General features: G+C 40.0%; 2 protein-coding genes across 4 annotated transcripts in view; both read right to left on the bottom strand.

Moving 5' to 3' along the window:
- CTSK (cathepsin K) overlaps nucleotides 1–13,313 on the bottom strand; it is a 29,524-nt gene extending 16,211 nt beyond the window's left edge. For both annotated transcript variants that reach the window (XR_011565691.1, XM_019956138.2), the window contains exons 1-7: nucleotides 12,011–13,313; nucleotides 10,149–10,269; nucleotides 9,557–9,679; nucleotides 9,316–9,471; nucleotides 7,374–7,592; nucleotides 2,443–2,608; nucleotides 2,065–2,170 (exon numbers count right to left, since the gene is read on the bottom strand). Coding sequence is in view for 1 of the 2 variants with exons in the window: in XM_019956138.2 (XP_019811697.1) it covers nucleotides 2,065–2,170; nucleotides 2,443–2,608; nucleotides 7,374–7,592; nucleotides 9,316–9,471; nucleotides 9,557–9,679; nucleotides 10,149–10,269; nucleotides 12,011–12,024 (905 nt within the window). In the remaining variant the exon portion in view is untranslated. The remainder of the gene's footprint in view (nucleotides 1–2,064; nucleotides 2,171–2,442; nucleotides 2,609–7,373; nucleotides 7,593–9,315; nucleotides 9,472–9,556; nucleotides 9,680–10,148; nucleotides 10,270–12,010) is intronic.
- Nucleotides 13,314–13,453: 140 nt separating this feature from the next.
- ARNT (aryl hydrocarbon receptor nuclear translocator) overlaps nucleotides 13,454–17,721 on the bottom strand; it is a 66,783-nt gene continuing 62,515 nt past the window's right edge. For both annotated transcript variants that reach the window (XM_070785735.1, XM_019956119.2), the window contains 3 exons: nucleotides 16,825–16,987; nucleotides 16,235–16,401; nucleotides 13,454–15,498 (listed from right to left, as the gene is read on the bottom strand). In XM_070785735.1, coding sequence (XP_070641836.1) covers nucleotides 15,409–15,498; nucleotides 16,235–16,401; nucleotides 16,825–16,987 — 420 coding nt within the window. In that variant the 3' untranslated portion in view covers nucleotides 13,454–15,408. The remainder of the gene's footprint in view (nucleotides 15,499–16,234; nucleotides 16,402–16,824; nucleotides 16,988–17,721) is intronic.

Raw genomic sequence — 17,721 nt, 5'->3', positions numbered from 1 at the left:
ATAAAACATTTACTGAGTATTGTGCTAGGTTTTGATGGTTTACCAAAATAAATAAATCAGTTTTAGCTTTAAAGACTTTAAAGTCAAGAAATGGAGAGAAGGCATAGTGTTACAAGAGAGATTACTTCTGCTCAAGGGGATAAAAAAGGGCTTAACTAAAGAGGTGGCATTTGAGCTGAGCCCAAAGGCTGATAGAATTTGGATCTGTGGAAACGGGAAGCCAGCGGGTGAGAGTGAAATGAGTAATAGAGGCAGGAAAGCATGGGATATGTGTTAAGATCATGTAGCTAACTGCCATACACCCAGAGCTATCACAGAATCGTGGATCAAGTATACTCCAAAAAAAAATCATATATCTGAAGAACAGGGTGCCTGACAGGGTATAGTGGGAGATTAGGTTAAGGGAATCTTTCTGGCCAAGCTAAAGATTTTGACTCTCTGGCCCATGATAGTGGAGGAGACACTGAAGTTTTCTGATTAGGAGAGTGAAGTCATTCAACTTGAGTTTTATGATGAATTATCTTGAAAACATGAGTCTAGAGCATAAGAAAGAGGCAAGAGAGGCTGAAGCTGGTGATTTTGGTTTGGGAGTGAACCCACAGAAGAGGTGGCGACAGAGGATGAGATGGTTAGATGGTATCATCGACTCAATGGACATGAGTTTGTGCAAACTCCAGGAGATAGTGAAGGACAGGGAAGTCTGGTGTGCTGCAGTCCATGGGCTCACAAAGAGTCAGACAAACTGAGCACCTGAACAACAATCATAGGAGAGATGAATGAAGCCATAAGAACAGATGAGACTGCTAAGGAGACAAGTGGAAAGCTTGGAAGATTAGATACAGATAAAGACAGAGGCAGACACAAAGACAGGGGAATGGGGAGAGATTGGTCCATATATCTTCCTAAATTATTTTCATAAGTTTACTGTCCTTTTTTTCCCAACCAGAAAATTCACCTATCACCTGGTACATTTACTTAAGCAATTTACCCCACCCCTGTTCCCTTATCCAGGGGTTCCCAATGACCCTGATCCTGCCTGGGCATGTCCTTTATTCTTCCTAGCTCTCTTGGATATAGAACTTACCACTTGATCAAAAAGAAAGGACAGGGTAAGTGCCTGGGCTGAGAAAGGAGAAAGGAAGAACACAAGACAGAAGCTGTGGGAGAAGGAATACACTCTTAGGAAGGTGCACAGGCTCACCCTTAGTTCAGACTGTGATTTAAAAAGTTATTCCCAGCCTCACATTCCATCCTGCCAGCCCTCCAGGCAGCATACCGAACTTGAGAACTCCCCAGAGTCTAGGATGCCTGTTCCTCTGGAGAGCATCAAGGACAGAAAGTTTAATCAGTGCTACTGCCAGGCTGGTATTGATCAATGAGGAAAGGAAAAGAATAATTCCTATAAATCTGCACCCCATCCATAAAGTCATAAGGAGCTAAAGAGAAATAGGGAGCCAATGGGCCCTATAGTTTTATTTGTTCCCAATAATAGAGAAGGAAATACTAATTTTGTTTTTGGTGCTCATATCTACTTTCTGAAACGCATTTATCTTCACAGACTTCAAAATCTCTGCCCAACTCTGATATATGTCTATCCTAAGAGCAAAAAGCTACACAAGGGGATATTAAACTTTTACATTGTTTATATTGTTCCCTAATGCTTACCATCAGACTCATGATGGAAACCTCCCTAAAAAACCAATCACATTAGAGAAAAAAGAAAAAATACATGTAATTCCACAGCTCCCGCTGGCTCCTGGTGCTCCTTTATGTTCTCACATTAGCTAGGTCTGTCTTTTTTAGGGGCTGTGAGATCACTGAAGACAGACATCTGCTCACATGTTTGTGTACGTGACTAAGTACCTTGAACACAGATTAGCTGTCCAACACATACCTTTAGTACTCTTGTCTGGCCATTATGTTAGAATAAATAGCCTCAGATTGGGAAGGTAGAATTGAAACATGTGAGAAAATTTTCTTTGAGGGAAAAAAAGGAATATTGGGAAGTTGAGGTTGAGTGTTAAGAGAGTGAGGGGGTGACAAATACAGGGTTCCCATAATTACCTGTTTTTAATTATCCAGTGCTTGTTCCCCTTCTGGATCCCATATCCCACTGCCAAAACCGCGTGGTTGAGATTATCGCTATTGCAGTTTTCATCGTAATACACACCTAGGAAACAAATTATCAAGGTGAAGCTTTCTGCAATCCAAGGGTTGCCCTGTGGGGTCTCCCACACTAGGAGACCCTCTGTAGAATCCTGTCCCAGTCTTTTGTAAGAGGACTTACAAAAGAGATGGTCTGTGCTGTGGGAGCTGTTTCTATCTGGTGGACTCAGTCTGATTATGGAAACAAGTACTGAAAATGCCTGGTACCCTTGGGGAAGCTGCCCAGTCCACATCAGGAGAGAAGGTTGATTGTGCTCTATAGGAAGAGCACCTTACCTTTTCTGTAAAACTGGAAGGAGGTCAGGCTTGCATCAATGGCCACAGAGATGGGTCCCACTCGGGCTACTGCCCTCTTCAGGGCTTTTTCATTTCCTTCGGGGATCTCTCTGTATCCTCTGCACTTAGCTGCCTTGCCTGTTGGATTGTACATACAATTTTCATCCTGGAAAAACAAGGTTAAAATAGGACTAGGACCAAGCAAAGGCAGTTAACTGGTGAGAAAGTCTGTTAAAGTTTTGGGTGACATCAGTGCACGGCAGCAGACTTGAGTCTCCACCAAGGGTCTGTTCTCTCCTCACCATTTTAGAAACTGTAAGAAAAGAATATGGGGTGGGAGGTGGGAGGGAGGTTCAAGAGGGAGGGGACATACGTATACCTGCTGGTAATTCATGCTGATATATGGCAGAAAACAATGCAATGTTGTGAAGCAATTATTCTCCAATTAAAATTAAATTAAAAATTTTAAAAAGAACATGAAAATTGTATACCTTGTACCATGCACAAAAATCAGCTCCAGGTGGTTTTAAAACATAAATGTGAAAGAAAACACTGTAAAACTTTAAAAAAAGAATATTTTTATTACCTCAGAGAAAGATTTCTGAAATCAGATTTTAAAAAAAAACAAAAACCCACAAATCAACTCCAGCAATGCAGTATGTGTGATCCTCAGTAGGCAAGGAGGCAGCAGCTCCTGCGTTGAGAGGAGGTCCAGCCCCAGCTAGACAGAAGACCTTGGCCCCATGCACCTGTATCAGGCAGCGTTCTGGCTGACCTTGTGCCCTCATGAGAGAGAGAGGTAAAATCACATAACAGGACACTAAAACAAATTAATAAAGAACTCAGTAATTTAGCCTGTGAATTTCCAACATTATGTTTTGCAGGTCTAGTTAACAATGATGTGTTTCACTGTCAAGCCAGAATCATGGAATCTAATGGCAACCCACCTCAAAGTGGTGTATTCTTTTTGGCAGTTCATTTTCCCAGAGGCTACCCCTCAAAAACCCTAACGCTGCATCTACAAGAATACATTACATAGGGCTTCCCTGCTGGTCCAGTGGTTAAGAATTCACCTGCCAATACAGGGGACATGGCTCGATCCCTGCTCTGGGAAGATCCCTTATGCCATGGAACAATTAAGCCTGTGTGTCAAAACTACTGAAGCCTGCATGCCTAGAGACCGTGCTCTGCAACAAGAGAAGTCACTGGAATGAGAAGCCTGCATGCTGAAACAAAGATTAGCTCCTGCTCGACACAACTAGAGAAAGCCTCTGCATAGCAACCAAGACCTGATCCAGCCAAAAATAAATAAATAAATACTTTAAAAAATTATTTAAACACTAACAATAATGGTAGCATTTGACATGATAGTCTAAGATTATAGTAACGTCCTGTATTAATAATTTCTCTAGATTCCTTTGCCATATAATCCAAACCCTTGGTGCCTCCTAGTACCAAAAATTGCATAGATATACAAGTACAATAAAATATCTAGGGGATGGATTTGGAAGGATACCATGTAATGATATTTTAAAGTAAAAATAACTTGTATTGTGGCTGGAATGAACCTAAATTACTGTATTATCTGCCTGCTGCCTTCTTTTCTAAGCTTTGTTTTTTCACAACCTCTTTCCATTCATTTACATGTTCATATAAGAAGTTCTTTCAGTTTTATACAATAAAAATAATGAGAACAGTTGTCCAAGATTCAGAATATTAAAAATGGAACACATGTCTTATAATGGCTAACTCTTCATTTTGACTGATTATAAAACCAAAATTATTACATATTCCTCTAAAATGCTGAAGAGATCATTTGAGGGGATAAAGGAACAAAAATTGTAAGTCAATTGTTCCTTCTATTTCAAAACAGGGATTCAAATGTTATATAATTTTTATTCAGAGTTTCTGAGTTATTAAACTATCCCTCAACAAACTGGTTAATACAGTACTGAATAAATGATGTAAGCTGTCAATGGATAAGTGATCAACACTAGTTCTAATAATATTTATTTTTTTAATATAGTTAGACAAACCTTTAAATTGGCTGCCTGGATAAAGCAACATGGAAAAAAAAGTTATAACCATGAATCTGTTTTTTTGTATATACTATTAGGATTTAATTTTTTTGATATCAAGTGACAACAAAAAGTTGTCAAAAAATATTTAACAATTTAAAACAATATTTTGTCACATTTGGGTTATGTCACTAATGGCCTGATGTATTCAGAATTAAAAAGCTAATCTGTTAGGGCAGCTTTAGTATGCTGCACCTTACACTAGCAGCCCTATGAAAACTGTATACAGATTAAAGAAAAATCTTTCCACATACAACCTCCAACTTTCCTGATATGTATACCTGACAACTAAAAAAAAAAAAAAAAACAACATGAAATAATAATGGCATGAAATTTCATGAGGATGTGTTGAAGTGACTTTACTATGTAGATTGTTGAGTATCCAGTGAAATGAATCTGTTCAGTCATTTATATTAATGAGCATTTTATTGCATCAGATATCATTTCAGATGACTAAATATAAATAAATAAAACTCACTGTTATTGGCTTTTTAAAGGCTCAAATTGCAAAGGAAAAAAATAATTTTTCTAAAATTAAGAAATTTTCTGGATTGAAAGACATCATAAACAGAAAGAAAAGAAAACACATAGTTAACACATAGTTATAGTTGTTGTTTAGTCGCAAAGTCATGTCCGACTCTTTTGCAATCCCATGGACTGTAGTCTGCCAGGCTCCTCTGTCCATGGGATTTCCCAGGCAAGAATACTGAAGTGGGTTGCCATTTTCTTGTCCAGGTGATCTTCCTGACCCAGGGACTGAATCCACATCTCCTGCATTGGCAGGCAGATTCTTTACCACTGGGCCACCAGGGAAGCCCAATACACATAGTATTAGTATCCAAATATCTTTTTACATTTTTGAAATATTAGTAAGAAAAAGAATAAAATCTAATTAAAAATGGGCAAACGATATAAATGCTTCCATGGTAGCACAGTGGTAAAGAATCCACCTGCCAGTGCAGGAAACCCAAGAGACACGGGTTCAATCTCTGGGTTGGGAAGATCCCCTGGAGTAGGAAATGGCAACCTGCTCCAGTATTCTTGCCTGTAAAATTCCATGGACAGAGGAGCCTGGTGAGCTACAGTCTACAGGGTTGCTAAGAGACAGACACGACTGAGCACACACACAATCACACACAAAAGATATAAGCAGTCAATTCATAAAGAAATGCGGATATTGACGAAGCTGTGAACCAACAGGATTTCTTATACTATGCAGATGGGAATATAAATTTTTCAAATACCTTGGTAAAAAATTTGACATCATCTAGTATGGTTGAAGATGCACAGATCCAAAGACTCAGATAATTCTGTTCCTAGATATTATATTCTAGTAAAGAAATTCTTGAATGTGTGAATAGAAGACAAGACTGGGGATATTTGCAGCAGATAAACAGATCTGATGGGTAGATCTTGGCTTTGTTACATAACTAGAGGCATGAATTTGAATATGCCATTTTATCTCCTTAAGTGTCTATGTCCTTCTATGTCCTCACCTATTGATGCTTTTGAACTGTGGTGTTGGAAAAGACTCTTGAGAGTCTCTTGGACTGCAAGGAGATCCAACCAGTCCGTTCTGAAGGAGATCAGCCCTGGGATTTCTTTGGAAGGAATGATGCTGAAGCTGAAACTCCAGTACTTTGGCCACCTCATGCGAAGAGTTGACTCATTGGAAAAGACTCTGATGCTGGGAGGGATTGGGGGCAGGAGGAGAAGGGGACGACAGAGGATGAGATGGCTGGATGGCATCACTGACTCGATGGACGTGAATCTGAGTGAACTCCGGGAGTTGGTGATGGACAGGGAGGCCTGGCGTGCTGCGATTTATGGGGTCGCAAAGAGTCGGACATGACTGAGCGACTGGACTGACTGACTGACTGACTGACAGGGCTTTTATAAGGATTAAATGAGAACATGCACTAAGTACACGGCTTAGCACACGGTAGCCATCATTTGTATTACTCAGACTTGCAATCCCTACTTTAAAGGCTCCTGCTGCAAAGGCCCCATATTACCTATCAACTCCATGTATATAAAAATGTCCTCAGATCTTCTTCCTTTTAGATAAGAAAGATCTTCCTATTACTAAAGGACCTTATGGGAGGAAGTGAGTTCATCTCTAAAATTGCAATATGAAGCAACTTGCTTTTTTCTCTCATTTTAAACATGCTAACATGTTAACTTACATAATTTGCTTAAATGTTCCCCAAATCCACATTGAGATCATACAAAATAAAGCCACATGATTCATGAAATTAGTATGGTGGGCTTAGAGATTTCTGATGGGAGTGGAAGAGTTGAATAGAGAGTTATAGAGACCTACTCAGAGATCTATGGGATAGCCTGTCTTTCTCCAGGGCAGAGAGACAGCTAGGAGCCATGGTAGCCTAAGCTCCCCAAATTTTCCCAGACTGGACTTCCCTGGTGGTCCACTGGGTAAGAATCTACTTACCAATGCAGGAGACACATGTTCGATTCCTGATTTGGGAAAATCCCACATGCTGTGGGGCAACTAAAACCTGTGCTCCACAACTACTGAGCCCACATATCTTAGAGCCTAAGTTTTGCAATAAGAAGCAACCACAATGAGAAGCCACCAACTAGAGAGTAGGCCTCACTCACCACAACTAGAGAAAGACCACGTCAAGCAACAAATTAATTAATTTTAAAACACACACACAAATTCTCCCAAACTATGGGAATCTTCTTCACCTTTTGTGGGAAATCATTTCATCAAGAAAGCTGGATAGGGTAACAGAAAACAAGATTTCTGGAACTGTTTCCAGAACAAAGTGTCATGCTGGAGAAGGAGAAGCCATTACAGAACTATATGGCTATGTGGGACAGTCTCACCTGTCCAACATATGGGTAGGCATCTTCAGAGTCAATGCCTCGGTTCTTCTGCACATACTGGAAGGCATTGGTCATATAGCCCCCTCCACAGCCATCATTCTCAGACACACAGTCCACCAGGTTCTGAGGACTCAGATTTAAGAGTTTGCCGGTTTTCTTCTTGAGTTGGCCCTCCAGGGCACCCACAGAGCTAAAAGCCCAACAGGAACCACACTGACCCTGAGAGGCATAACAGAGAAATCATTAGTAATTGCTGTTCACACTTTCTGTTTCTCTCTTCTACCTGCCCGATAAAATTTCATACATTTTATAAATTCCAGCACCCATCCCCTTTGCTATGAAGTATTCCTATTTCCCTTCACTTAACCTTTGTTGCAGTGTTCTATTGCTATTGTTGCTATTAATAACTGTTGTAGTAAAGCAGAGTACAGCACTTCAATAAATCAATGAATCCATCATGAATTGAAAAACAGTAAGGTGAAAATGCAATACCCCTAACTTACTGAATGTCACCACTTAGCCCAGCCTGACTTACATGTACTCACAACACTTACGTTAGCCTACAGTCAGGCAAAATAATCTCACACAAAGGCTGTTAGTGTTGAATATCTCCTGTAATTTACTGAATTATAATTATATTGAATATCTTATGGAATTTATTGAATTATAATTGTACTGAAAGTGAAAAACAGAATGGCTGTAGTTGTGTTCACCCTCAGGACCATGTGCCTGGCTGGGAGCTATGGCCTGCTACCACAGCCTAACATCAAGAGAAGGTATCATACTACATATTGCTAGCCTGGGAAAAGATCAAAATTTAAAATTTGAAGTACAGTTTCTACAGAATGCCTATTACTTTTACACCATCATGAAGTCAAAAATATCATAAGGTGAACCATTAGAAAGTCAGAGAACTACTCTAGGATAGGAAAAGTTTTCCATGTTCTTTAATACTTTTACAAATGAAGAAATACTGCAGATAAAAGAAATACTCTTTAAAGGTAGGTCTTGGGGGCATAGAGAATAGAAATGTGGAAGACTTATAAAAATATAACCATTGTGTTGGAAACAATGATACTAATTGTGTATATCTGCATAAGATACTTGCTGTAAAAACAATGTAGAAGAATAATTAAGGATTTATTATCTTGCTAAAAAAAAAGTCAGGGACCATCTGTACTGGCTTTGTAACACAATAGATCAGTGACCTTGGGTAAATTACTAAACTTCTCTGTACCACACTGTCTTTATGTATAAATTGTGAATAATAATAATGTAATGAGATTATGAGAATTTAAAAAGTTAATTCATATAAAGGATGAATTATCATGTGCAATAATAATAATCTCCCCAACAGTGCTAGCTATTATTATTGGTGTGTGTTCAGCTAGATGATACATTTTTTTCTTTCCTGCTAGTTCTATTTTTTAAGATTGGGGATTTCCTGAGAACACAAGTTAGGTCTTAGTCCTCTCTACTGTCTAGCACTATACCTGGTAGGTTCTGCAAAAACTGTAGTTGTTGAATGAATGTTAGATCAAGTGTTCATCTGGCAGATATAATCAGCATTGTTAAGACTGTGGGAAAACTTACATTCTCAGGCTGGTAAGAATGTAAGATTGTAAAAACTTTTGTGGAAAGGATTCTGTGACCTACTGATTCCAATTTTAAGATTTATTTTGCATAAATATTTGTATATATGCACACAGGTGCTTATAGCAATACTATTGTAGAAAAGAAAAAAGAAAAAAAAACAACCTAAATCTACAAAAACAGATGATGAGTTAAACAACAGAACAGGCTTTATTCTCTTGGCAGTGGGAGGTGTAACTTAATTCTTTCCCCTCTCTTTCTGGTGCCCTCATACCTTAGGAACAAAGAAGCAGAAAAAGGGAGAGATCATGCTAGCTTACATACCCACACCCAACAGAAAGGAGGATACCTGGTTTTTGACAGGAGTAACGTATCCCTTCTTCCGATAATCAATAGAGTCTGGGGCTCTGCCTTCCCAGTCTGGGATATAGAGGGTGTCATTACTGCGGGAACGAGAAGCGGGTACTTTGAGTCCAGTCATCTTCTGAACCACTTCTTCACTGGTCTGGGACAAAGAAGAAAGAGACCAGGCATAAGCAGGGAACCAAGACAAAACAGGCAGATAGACCAGGAACTGAGGTTCAACTCACCATGTCCCCCAAGTGGTTCATGGCCAGTTCATATGTATGGACACCAAGTGAGGCCTCAAGATTATGGATGGAAATATGCTTCAGGTTTTTTTCCCAAATTAAACGCCGAGAGATCTCATCCCCCTAAACAGAGCATAATTAGTATTGGCATAGACTGTGTCCTGTGTATAAAGTTACTTACATAGTACTGTGGAAGTTTTCAGAAGAGATTAAATTTATAATCATAGAGGATTTACCATCTAGTTGGGGAACTGACCATGGCATTGTTAAGAGCATGCAAAGATCAATATATAAACAACTACAAATAAAAAAAACTCAAAGCTCTTATTTATAGGGGAAAATTGCTTATGGATTAATAGCATTATTTGAGAAGGCTTCCCAAAAGAGACCTATAAGACAGTTATAAAGAAAAGATAGGACTTGATTGAGGATGACTTGAGGAGTAGGAATAGAGAGTATATGTTAACAGCGAACAGGGACAGGTTTGCTTGGTTGTTATTATAATACTGAATTTGAAGAAGGGAATTTGGAAGCTAGGGTTGGATGTCTTGGGTTCCAGCCCTCCCAGATTCTCCTCCAGGTTCCCAGGCACCTTGCTGTTATACTGCTTTCTGTAGGTCTTCTTCCATAGCTCCCACTGGGTGTCCAGTATCTCCTCAGGGTATAGAGCAAAGCTCACCACAGGCAGCAGTAGAACCGTGAGACCCCACATCCTGGAGAATAGGATAATTAGGGGCATGCGTGGTAGTTCCAGTCGTGTCCAACTCTTGCCGACCCTATGGACTATAGCCCACCAGACTCTGTCTATGGATTCTCTAGGCAAGAACACTGGAGTGGGTTGACATTTCCTCCTCCATGGGATCTTCCTAACTCAGGGATGGAACTCAAGTCTCTTATGCCTCTCGCATTGGCAAGCAGGTTCTTTACCACTACCACCACCTGGGAAGCCATAATTGGGGGAGACTCTTCTGTTTGTCCAGAGGTTCCTAACCTGACTTGGGATGAGGAAACAGCTGGAACCATATGCTCAGACAGATGGTTCTTAATCTTTGGGAAGCATAGACTCACATGACAAGCTAATAAAAAATTGCAACCCACTATTAATTCCTCTTGCCAGAAAAATGAATACACACACAATAATTCTGGGGAGTTCCTGAACCCAAAGTTAGGAGCCCCTTCCTCTGGACCATGAGGCAGAGGAAAACTAGGCTTTATGAGGAAGGCAGACAAAGACTGAGGGTGATTTCCATATGATAAAATGATAGGTAGGGGAAGGGGGGTCTGGGTTTGGATATGATGCTGATACATCTGGTCCCAAGTATTCTGGGAGATCACACACACATACACACACACACACACAACTTGGACAGATAACCAGAAATGGGAAAGAAAATGGACAATCAGGATGGGAACAACACCTGTCTGCTCCACTGTCCCCAGCAGACTTGGAGGAGATGGACAGGTATAGGGTTAAGATAAATGGAATTGGAGAATACACAAAGGAGAGCTAAGTCTTTCCTTCCTGATCATTTCTTCAAGGTATTCTTCTGTTCCTTGCCTAAATTCTGATTCTGCTCCTGATCTTGCCAGCAGGGAACAAGGGAAAAGTTGACAGCATCTCCTATTCTCTCTGAGATATCCCCTCAGTGTTCTTATGCACTTCCTCCTTTCTCTTCCTGCTCCTTTCTTAGGCAGGAAACTGTCCTAATCTCAACCAGCTGCTGTGGGAGGAAAGCTTTTCTTTTTCTGACCAAAAAACCCACAAATACCTCTGGGACTGCCTCACAGGACAAAAAAGCCTCAGAACCAAAGTGTGTTAGAAGAACGTAAGACAGAAAAGCAATGTTGTGTGATCAGTAGTCGCACAGCTTTTCAGAAGTTTAGCTTCGTTCACATCTTGTAGTGTCTTACTAATCACATGTCCTCCATTTTAAGAAAAAGTTTAGTCGGCGGCAAGTCGTACAGCTTGCATGATTTTTAAACTTGTCAATTTTTTGTGTAATCTTTGCACAATGGAAAAATGTCCAGCAGGACATAGTATCTGGAGTGTTAGAGCTTTTGAGATTCTCAAGAGTAGGAAGACCTTGAGCTACCACCCCTCTGCATTCTCCTCCTCCCTGCTAGTAACTTAACCCTTTTAGTACCTTTGCCTCCCCACCAAAAAAAAAAAAAAAAAAACCCTGAGGCCACTCTTTGAGGGATGGGTAAAGGCCTTATATTCTTTGCTTTCACTAACCACCACGTATACATACATATAAACCATAAAAGGAGTCCTAAAGATTTCCAGGAAGATTTTACTTAGCCAGGAAATAACCAAAGAGGACATCACCGTTTTCCTCCAGAAAGCCTATAAAGTTCATTTTGATATACAAGTCACTACGTTCCTAATATTCCTAAAAATGGAGAACTGACAGGAATGAGAGGTTAAAGGATCCAGGAAGCTGAAAATGTTACCTGTTGATGGGCATCTGTTCTCTGGGCTCGTCTCAGCAGAGAAGTGTGGATAATGTGGCCGGATGACTAGGGGTGCTGGATTTATTCCACCCGGATTGCGGAAGTCAGCTCTGGCTGCTGGCTGGAAAATTTGGATGGGGAGGGCAGTGGAGACAGAAATGCTGAGAGAGGGGGATTAGGGAGGAGGGAAGGAGGCAGCAGATTTGTATCGTTCCTCTGTGCGCATGTGGAGCATGTGTGGCAGGGCGGAGAGTTAGGTATTTAGTTTCACATAGCTGCCTGCCTTTGAGACAGACAAAAAAGACCTCAATACATTATTACCCAAGTTGGGGCTTACCTTCTCCTTGGTGGATAGACAAGCATATATTATGTGTTACACTAAGGGATTATCTCTTTTCTGGCCCTTTTCCTGTTATTATTCATTTCTCCAACTCTGAAACTTGCTTTAAAATTTGTGTCTGACCCTCACATCATGGGTGAGGAAATGAAGACAAAAAACTAGAAAAAAGTATCTTAGGGAAGTCACAGGCTCCAAAATCATTTGTATTTTATAGACCCGTTGCCTAAAAGCTGTCATTGCTTTCAGGCAGGGTAATAGCTTTTCCAGACTAACATGATTTTGCTGAGGAAGGATAGGCCCCCAAAATCCATATGAAACCAGTTCTAAAGTAACCAGAAACAGTACTCCTGGTTATGACAGCGCTTGAATCAATGCCATAAGCACTGACAAATTCACTTGTGACTTCTTCACTGCCAAAGCCTGATGAACATTATCTGTCTCAATTATTAAAATCCCCAATCCAGGGCCAGTCATATGAGCTTCTCCAAATGCTTCCCTCAATATCCAGGCATGTGACAGATCATGAGAATCTAGTTCAGTCCCTAAACCACATCCCCAAACATTTTCTTCCATAAACATATGTGGAGGGAAGAGGAAAAGAGGGTCCTTGGAACAAAAATAATAATACATGGTATCCAGCTTGTTTCTAGCTGGGTTACATACATAGAGCCTCAATAAAACAGGTTTATGCTCATGGGTTTAATTTCTTAATGAAACACATTATCCTAGAGGGAAACGATGTCTAGACCTAAATAGTTTAAATTTCCCTATCCCTGATTCCTTTAAATCCAGAAGTGCCCTATTGGTCTCAAGTCCCAACTTATCCCCCTCTCCCAAGGACTTGGGCAATCCCCTACCCTCCGTCCCATGGTCAGACGTCCCTCATGATTTTACTCCAAGTGAGTCAGGATCAGGAGGACAACTCAGGAATGCTGACTGATCAGAGCCCTATGATTTCTGACTCCTGAAATTACAGACACACTGTGCTTCATGTTTGTGTATTTGAAGCACAAGTTATGGATTCAACTGGTTGTGGGTGTTTGTTGTTTTTGAGCTGGGATGGAATAATAAGGCCGCAATTAAGATCACACAACACAAGGAAGTTTACAAAAGGAAAAAATATTTTGTTTTAAAATCTTTGCTACATGTCCTTATTTTTGCCACTGTAAGGCTCAGCACAGATGCCAGCAGTACAGAAATGGCCAACAAGAAAAAAAAAAAAAAAATCAAAAATAAAACCCTGAAGGAAAAGCAGAAACAAAACCCCCAGAGCATCTTCTCCACCCCTCCCCTTCTCCCAAAGCCCAATAATAACTGTACAATATTATAGTCCTGATCACATTTAAAAACAGTTGATTATTAAAAAAACACGGATTTCATTGGAAACTCAACTTTTTGGTTTCTTAAAGTGTGATATAAATATATATGTATATTGTATGTGTGCACATAGAATAAAAAAATAAACTGTCTCCTTTTCCACTTCACTACCTGGCACCAGACTGGAGACAAAAGGGAGGGAAACCTAATGACATTCTCTCAGCCCTCTCCAAGGCCACTATGCTCCTCAGTCCCCTATGGCTATATTTAGTATGTCTTCTCCTTGTCAATTCAGTCTTGCACTTAAGATACTGGCCTGAGCCAAACAAGTGAACAACAACAAAAAGGCTGATACACATGACTGTTACCTGAGGAAGGTAAAGAGTGAGAATAGTAACCTGTATCCGCATTTATATGGCTATAATTAATTATTAAGTGACCCTGTCGGGATGGGAGTCCAGGTCCCATCTATCACATGGATTTATTACACTTGTACTATAAAGCAAACTCCAGTCTCAAGATTGGAGAGGGAGCAAAGAAGAAAGAACTATAGGTCCAGAAGAGACCTAAATTTCAGTTCTTGCAGACTGGATACTTTGAGTATGGGATGAAAGAGGTTACTCTGCAAGAAGGCTTGGTATTTGGTTTAAATTCCAGCAGTGAGAATTTTCACTGGGACTCCTAATCCAAGAAGTTGAGTTTCCATGCAGACATAACCTCTAGAGAACACACATCATATGTGATTCTGACAGAAAAATGCAGCATCATCCTTATGGACAAGTAGGGGGTTCTGAACGTGTTTACCTTGCCAGCCTATTTCTGTAATGCAGATGTTCCATACAAGGTGACAGCACCAAAAGCAGGAATGACCCAGCTTTATCACTATATATGTTCAATGAGAGACCAAACATATCAATAGAAGACTTCATATACTTGCTTACAGTTGCATAGTGGCTGGGCACAGATATAATAAGCGCAGCAAAGACATTTACTTAAATACTCTTTGGCTGCATTACTAAGTGGAAACTAATTGGAAGATTCAACTCTTTAGGACTCTTTGAAAACACAGAAAAAGACAAAGATAAAATCTGGGACAAATTTTGCATAACTCCCTAATAGGGAGAAAGAAACAAACACAGAACAAATGTGCACACTCACACGCACACACACACATGCACGCGCGCGCACACACACACACACACACACACACTCTTTCTCATTTCCTTACTCATATTTCATTCCAGAGGAACTGCTCACAGGCAGCAGAAAGCGCCTGTACTCACTTCCGAAAACCCCATGTACACCTGCCATGTTTCATGGTCCTCAAACATTGAGGACATTTCTCCTCTCTCTCACCTTATTCAGAATTTCTTCCCAAAAATAAGCCATAGTATCCAAAGGAAATAGTGAATGTTTTCTAACCTGCTCCTTGACCCAGCACAAATCGTTTCTGCATAAATTTCTGGTCAGGAGACATAAGGAAAGACATTCTTAACCTAACCCAGCCTCCATTTTTCAAAGGGTCCCCAAAGCGTTGAGGAGTCACTCCATTTCTTCTATAAATGTTATCTCAGAGATGCAGGAAGACAAGGGAAAGGTCAGAAGGGAAAGGGGGTATACATCAGGGGTGAGGGAAGGGAAGGGAGAGGAACTTTTATTCTGTTTACAGAAAGATTTGCTTTTTTAAAAACAAATGGTGATTTTTTTTTCTCCCCCACCCTTTATCCTCACCCCAATAGTTCTATTCTGAAAAGGAGGGAAACATAGTTAGGTCAGGAAATTCTTCATTGTTGTAACTGTTGCTCTGGTCTCCCAGCATGGACAGCATCTCCTAATAAGAGAAAAAGAATAAGCTTGCGTCACACATCTTGATCCTTCCATTTACTGAGCTCCTTCCCAACATCCCCCTGAACTATCATCCCTGGCCCCAGAGTTTCTGCTGTGCTGAGTTCTCTTAGCCTTCTTTACTACCAGCGACTCTAACTTCTTCAGATGACAACCTATTTTCCTACTTCTCTCTCTGCCTTCCCCCTATAGTTCTACATTCTCCCCCTTTTCTAGTCCTCACTATTCTCAATTTGAGAAAAATCTCGTCATAGTTCATAAAATCCCCTCTGGATATTTATGGCGTATCTCTTATCCTATTTGTTTTCCACCAAAACCTTGTTTTGCCTTCTTCCCATCTGTGTTTTAAACTAAGCTCTTCCTTTATCCCACCTGAGATTACTAACTACTGCAGTCCCCTCAGGATTTATGTAAACAGACCCTTATAGCTGTATTCAGTATTTTTATACCTAAACTGCTATCATCAAATGGGCATATGGTTCTCCATGAATGGACCAAAATTACTTTCTTTTACGTCTTCACGTGATGCTTCATGTCACTAATGACAGTCTAGTGCAGCACATTAAGTTCACAATCTTTTCAATTAATGACATCTGTTTTCACGTGTCCCGACTCTTCTCCCGCTTACTAACCTCAATCCATGCATGCTTTCTTCTCTGTCTCTCCTCCCTGACTCTTTCTCTCCCAGTTTCTGGTCTTCTGAAGTCTTTAGACCCTCTCACCTGGAAGACCTCAGGCTGGCCAGGTTGCTGTGCTGATGGCTGTTGAACATGTTGCTCATTAGAACTTGAACGATGATGCGACTGCTGGCCCTGCCACTGTGGCCAGACACCCACACCCTCTGCTGTCCGTGTCTGGAATTGTCCTGCAGTTTGTCCAGTCTCAGGAGCTAGAAATATAGCAAGGAAAAATAAACAACTTCAATCTGCTAACTCCACTAGAGAGGAGAAACTAGCATATAACCGCATGCAGATCATTAATTTTACCTAGATACCCTCTGTCCTTTCTATTTCAAACCCTAGTCCCGAATTTATTTTTCTTCTCTAGGTAGAGTCTTTTCTACAGGATCCTTTGCTCATTCAGACTAAATGTGCATATTATTAAATTTATAATACTTTACATGCTTTTTGTTACACATGCTAATAAAGTCCTTTTCGTGCTGGTAGGTTTTCAATTCCAAATGGACTGTCACCATGCATTTCCCTATAATTAGGTCAGTACAGCCAGGACAAAAGCAAACTATTTTAACCACTAAATCCTTTCTCCTTTGTGATGTGATTTTCCTGTTCCCCTGACTCTGGCGTGAACTCACCAAAGTTGGATCCACGATTGGTGAGACTAGGATAGGCAGCTGCACCAGGTGACGCAGTGGAAGCACCAGGAAGGGACATGGGGCTGAAAGAAGATGGAGTCTGAAAGCTGCCTACACCAAACTGGGAAGAACGAGTCTTAGCTGTAGCCTGGGTAACCACTTGCTAAAAGAAAGAAAGGGGTAGAGAGTAAACAGAACATTAACATTATTGCACAGACCATTCCTATGAGAGTTAACCCTCTGTCAATCATTGGATTCTTCGGAGCCAACCTCATTACTTATTTCCCATTGCACATTTCTTCCAATTAACTCCCAGTTTCCTTTGACACTATTTTTAGGCACTTGTGATGAAGTGTAAAAAGCAAAGAACTATGCGATTAGTAAAAGTATACACATTTAGAGTTGAGAATTAAAATGAAAATGACATAAATGAAAGCATTTTATAAACTGTAAATCTATACAAAAACTAGAGGCATTAATAATAGTATAGCATTATATAAAGAGAAAAACACACTTTGTATCATTTTATTATTCAATCTGTACCACATTTGTTTGTTCCTAATGATATCTTTTTTTTTTTTTTGGTAACTAAACATTTTCCTCACTATAATAGTAATGCATACGCACCATGGGATATCTTCAAAATGAAGGAAAATAAAAAGGAAATAATCATCCATAATCCTACCACCAAAGACACATGGTTAACATTTTTGGATAATTTCTTCCAGTTTTCATTTATGTATTTTTTTATAAAATGAGGTTATACCATGTATAATAATTCTAGAGTTTATTTCTGATTTTGGCTTTTTATTTAAAATATTACTTATGCAAAATAAGTACACAGCAACATATAAAAGGATATTAGCTTTAGCCTTAACATATATATACACATATATA

Source organism: Bos indicus, chromosome 3 (assembly GCF_029378745.1).
Source record: "Bos indicus isolate NIAB-ARS_2022 breed Sahiwal x Tharparkar chromosome 3, NIAB-ARS_B.indTharparkar_mat_pri_1.0, whole genome shotgun sequence".
NCBI lineage: Eukaryota > Metazoa > Chordata > Mammalia > Artiodactyla > Bovidae > Bos > Bos indicus.
Note: the sequence above shows the minus strand (reverse complement) of the source record. Positions and strands in the feature narration are given on the sequence as shown.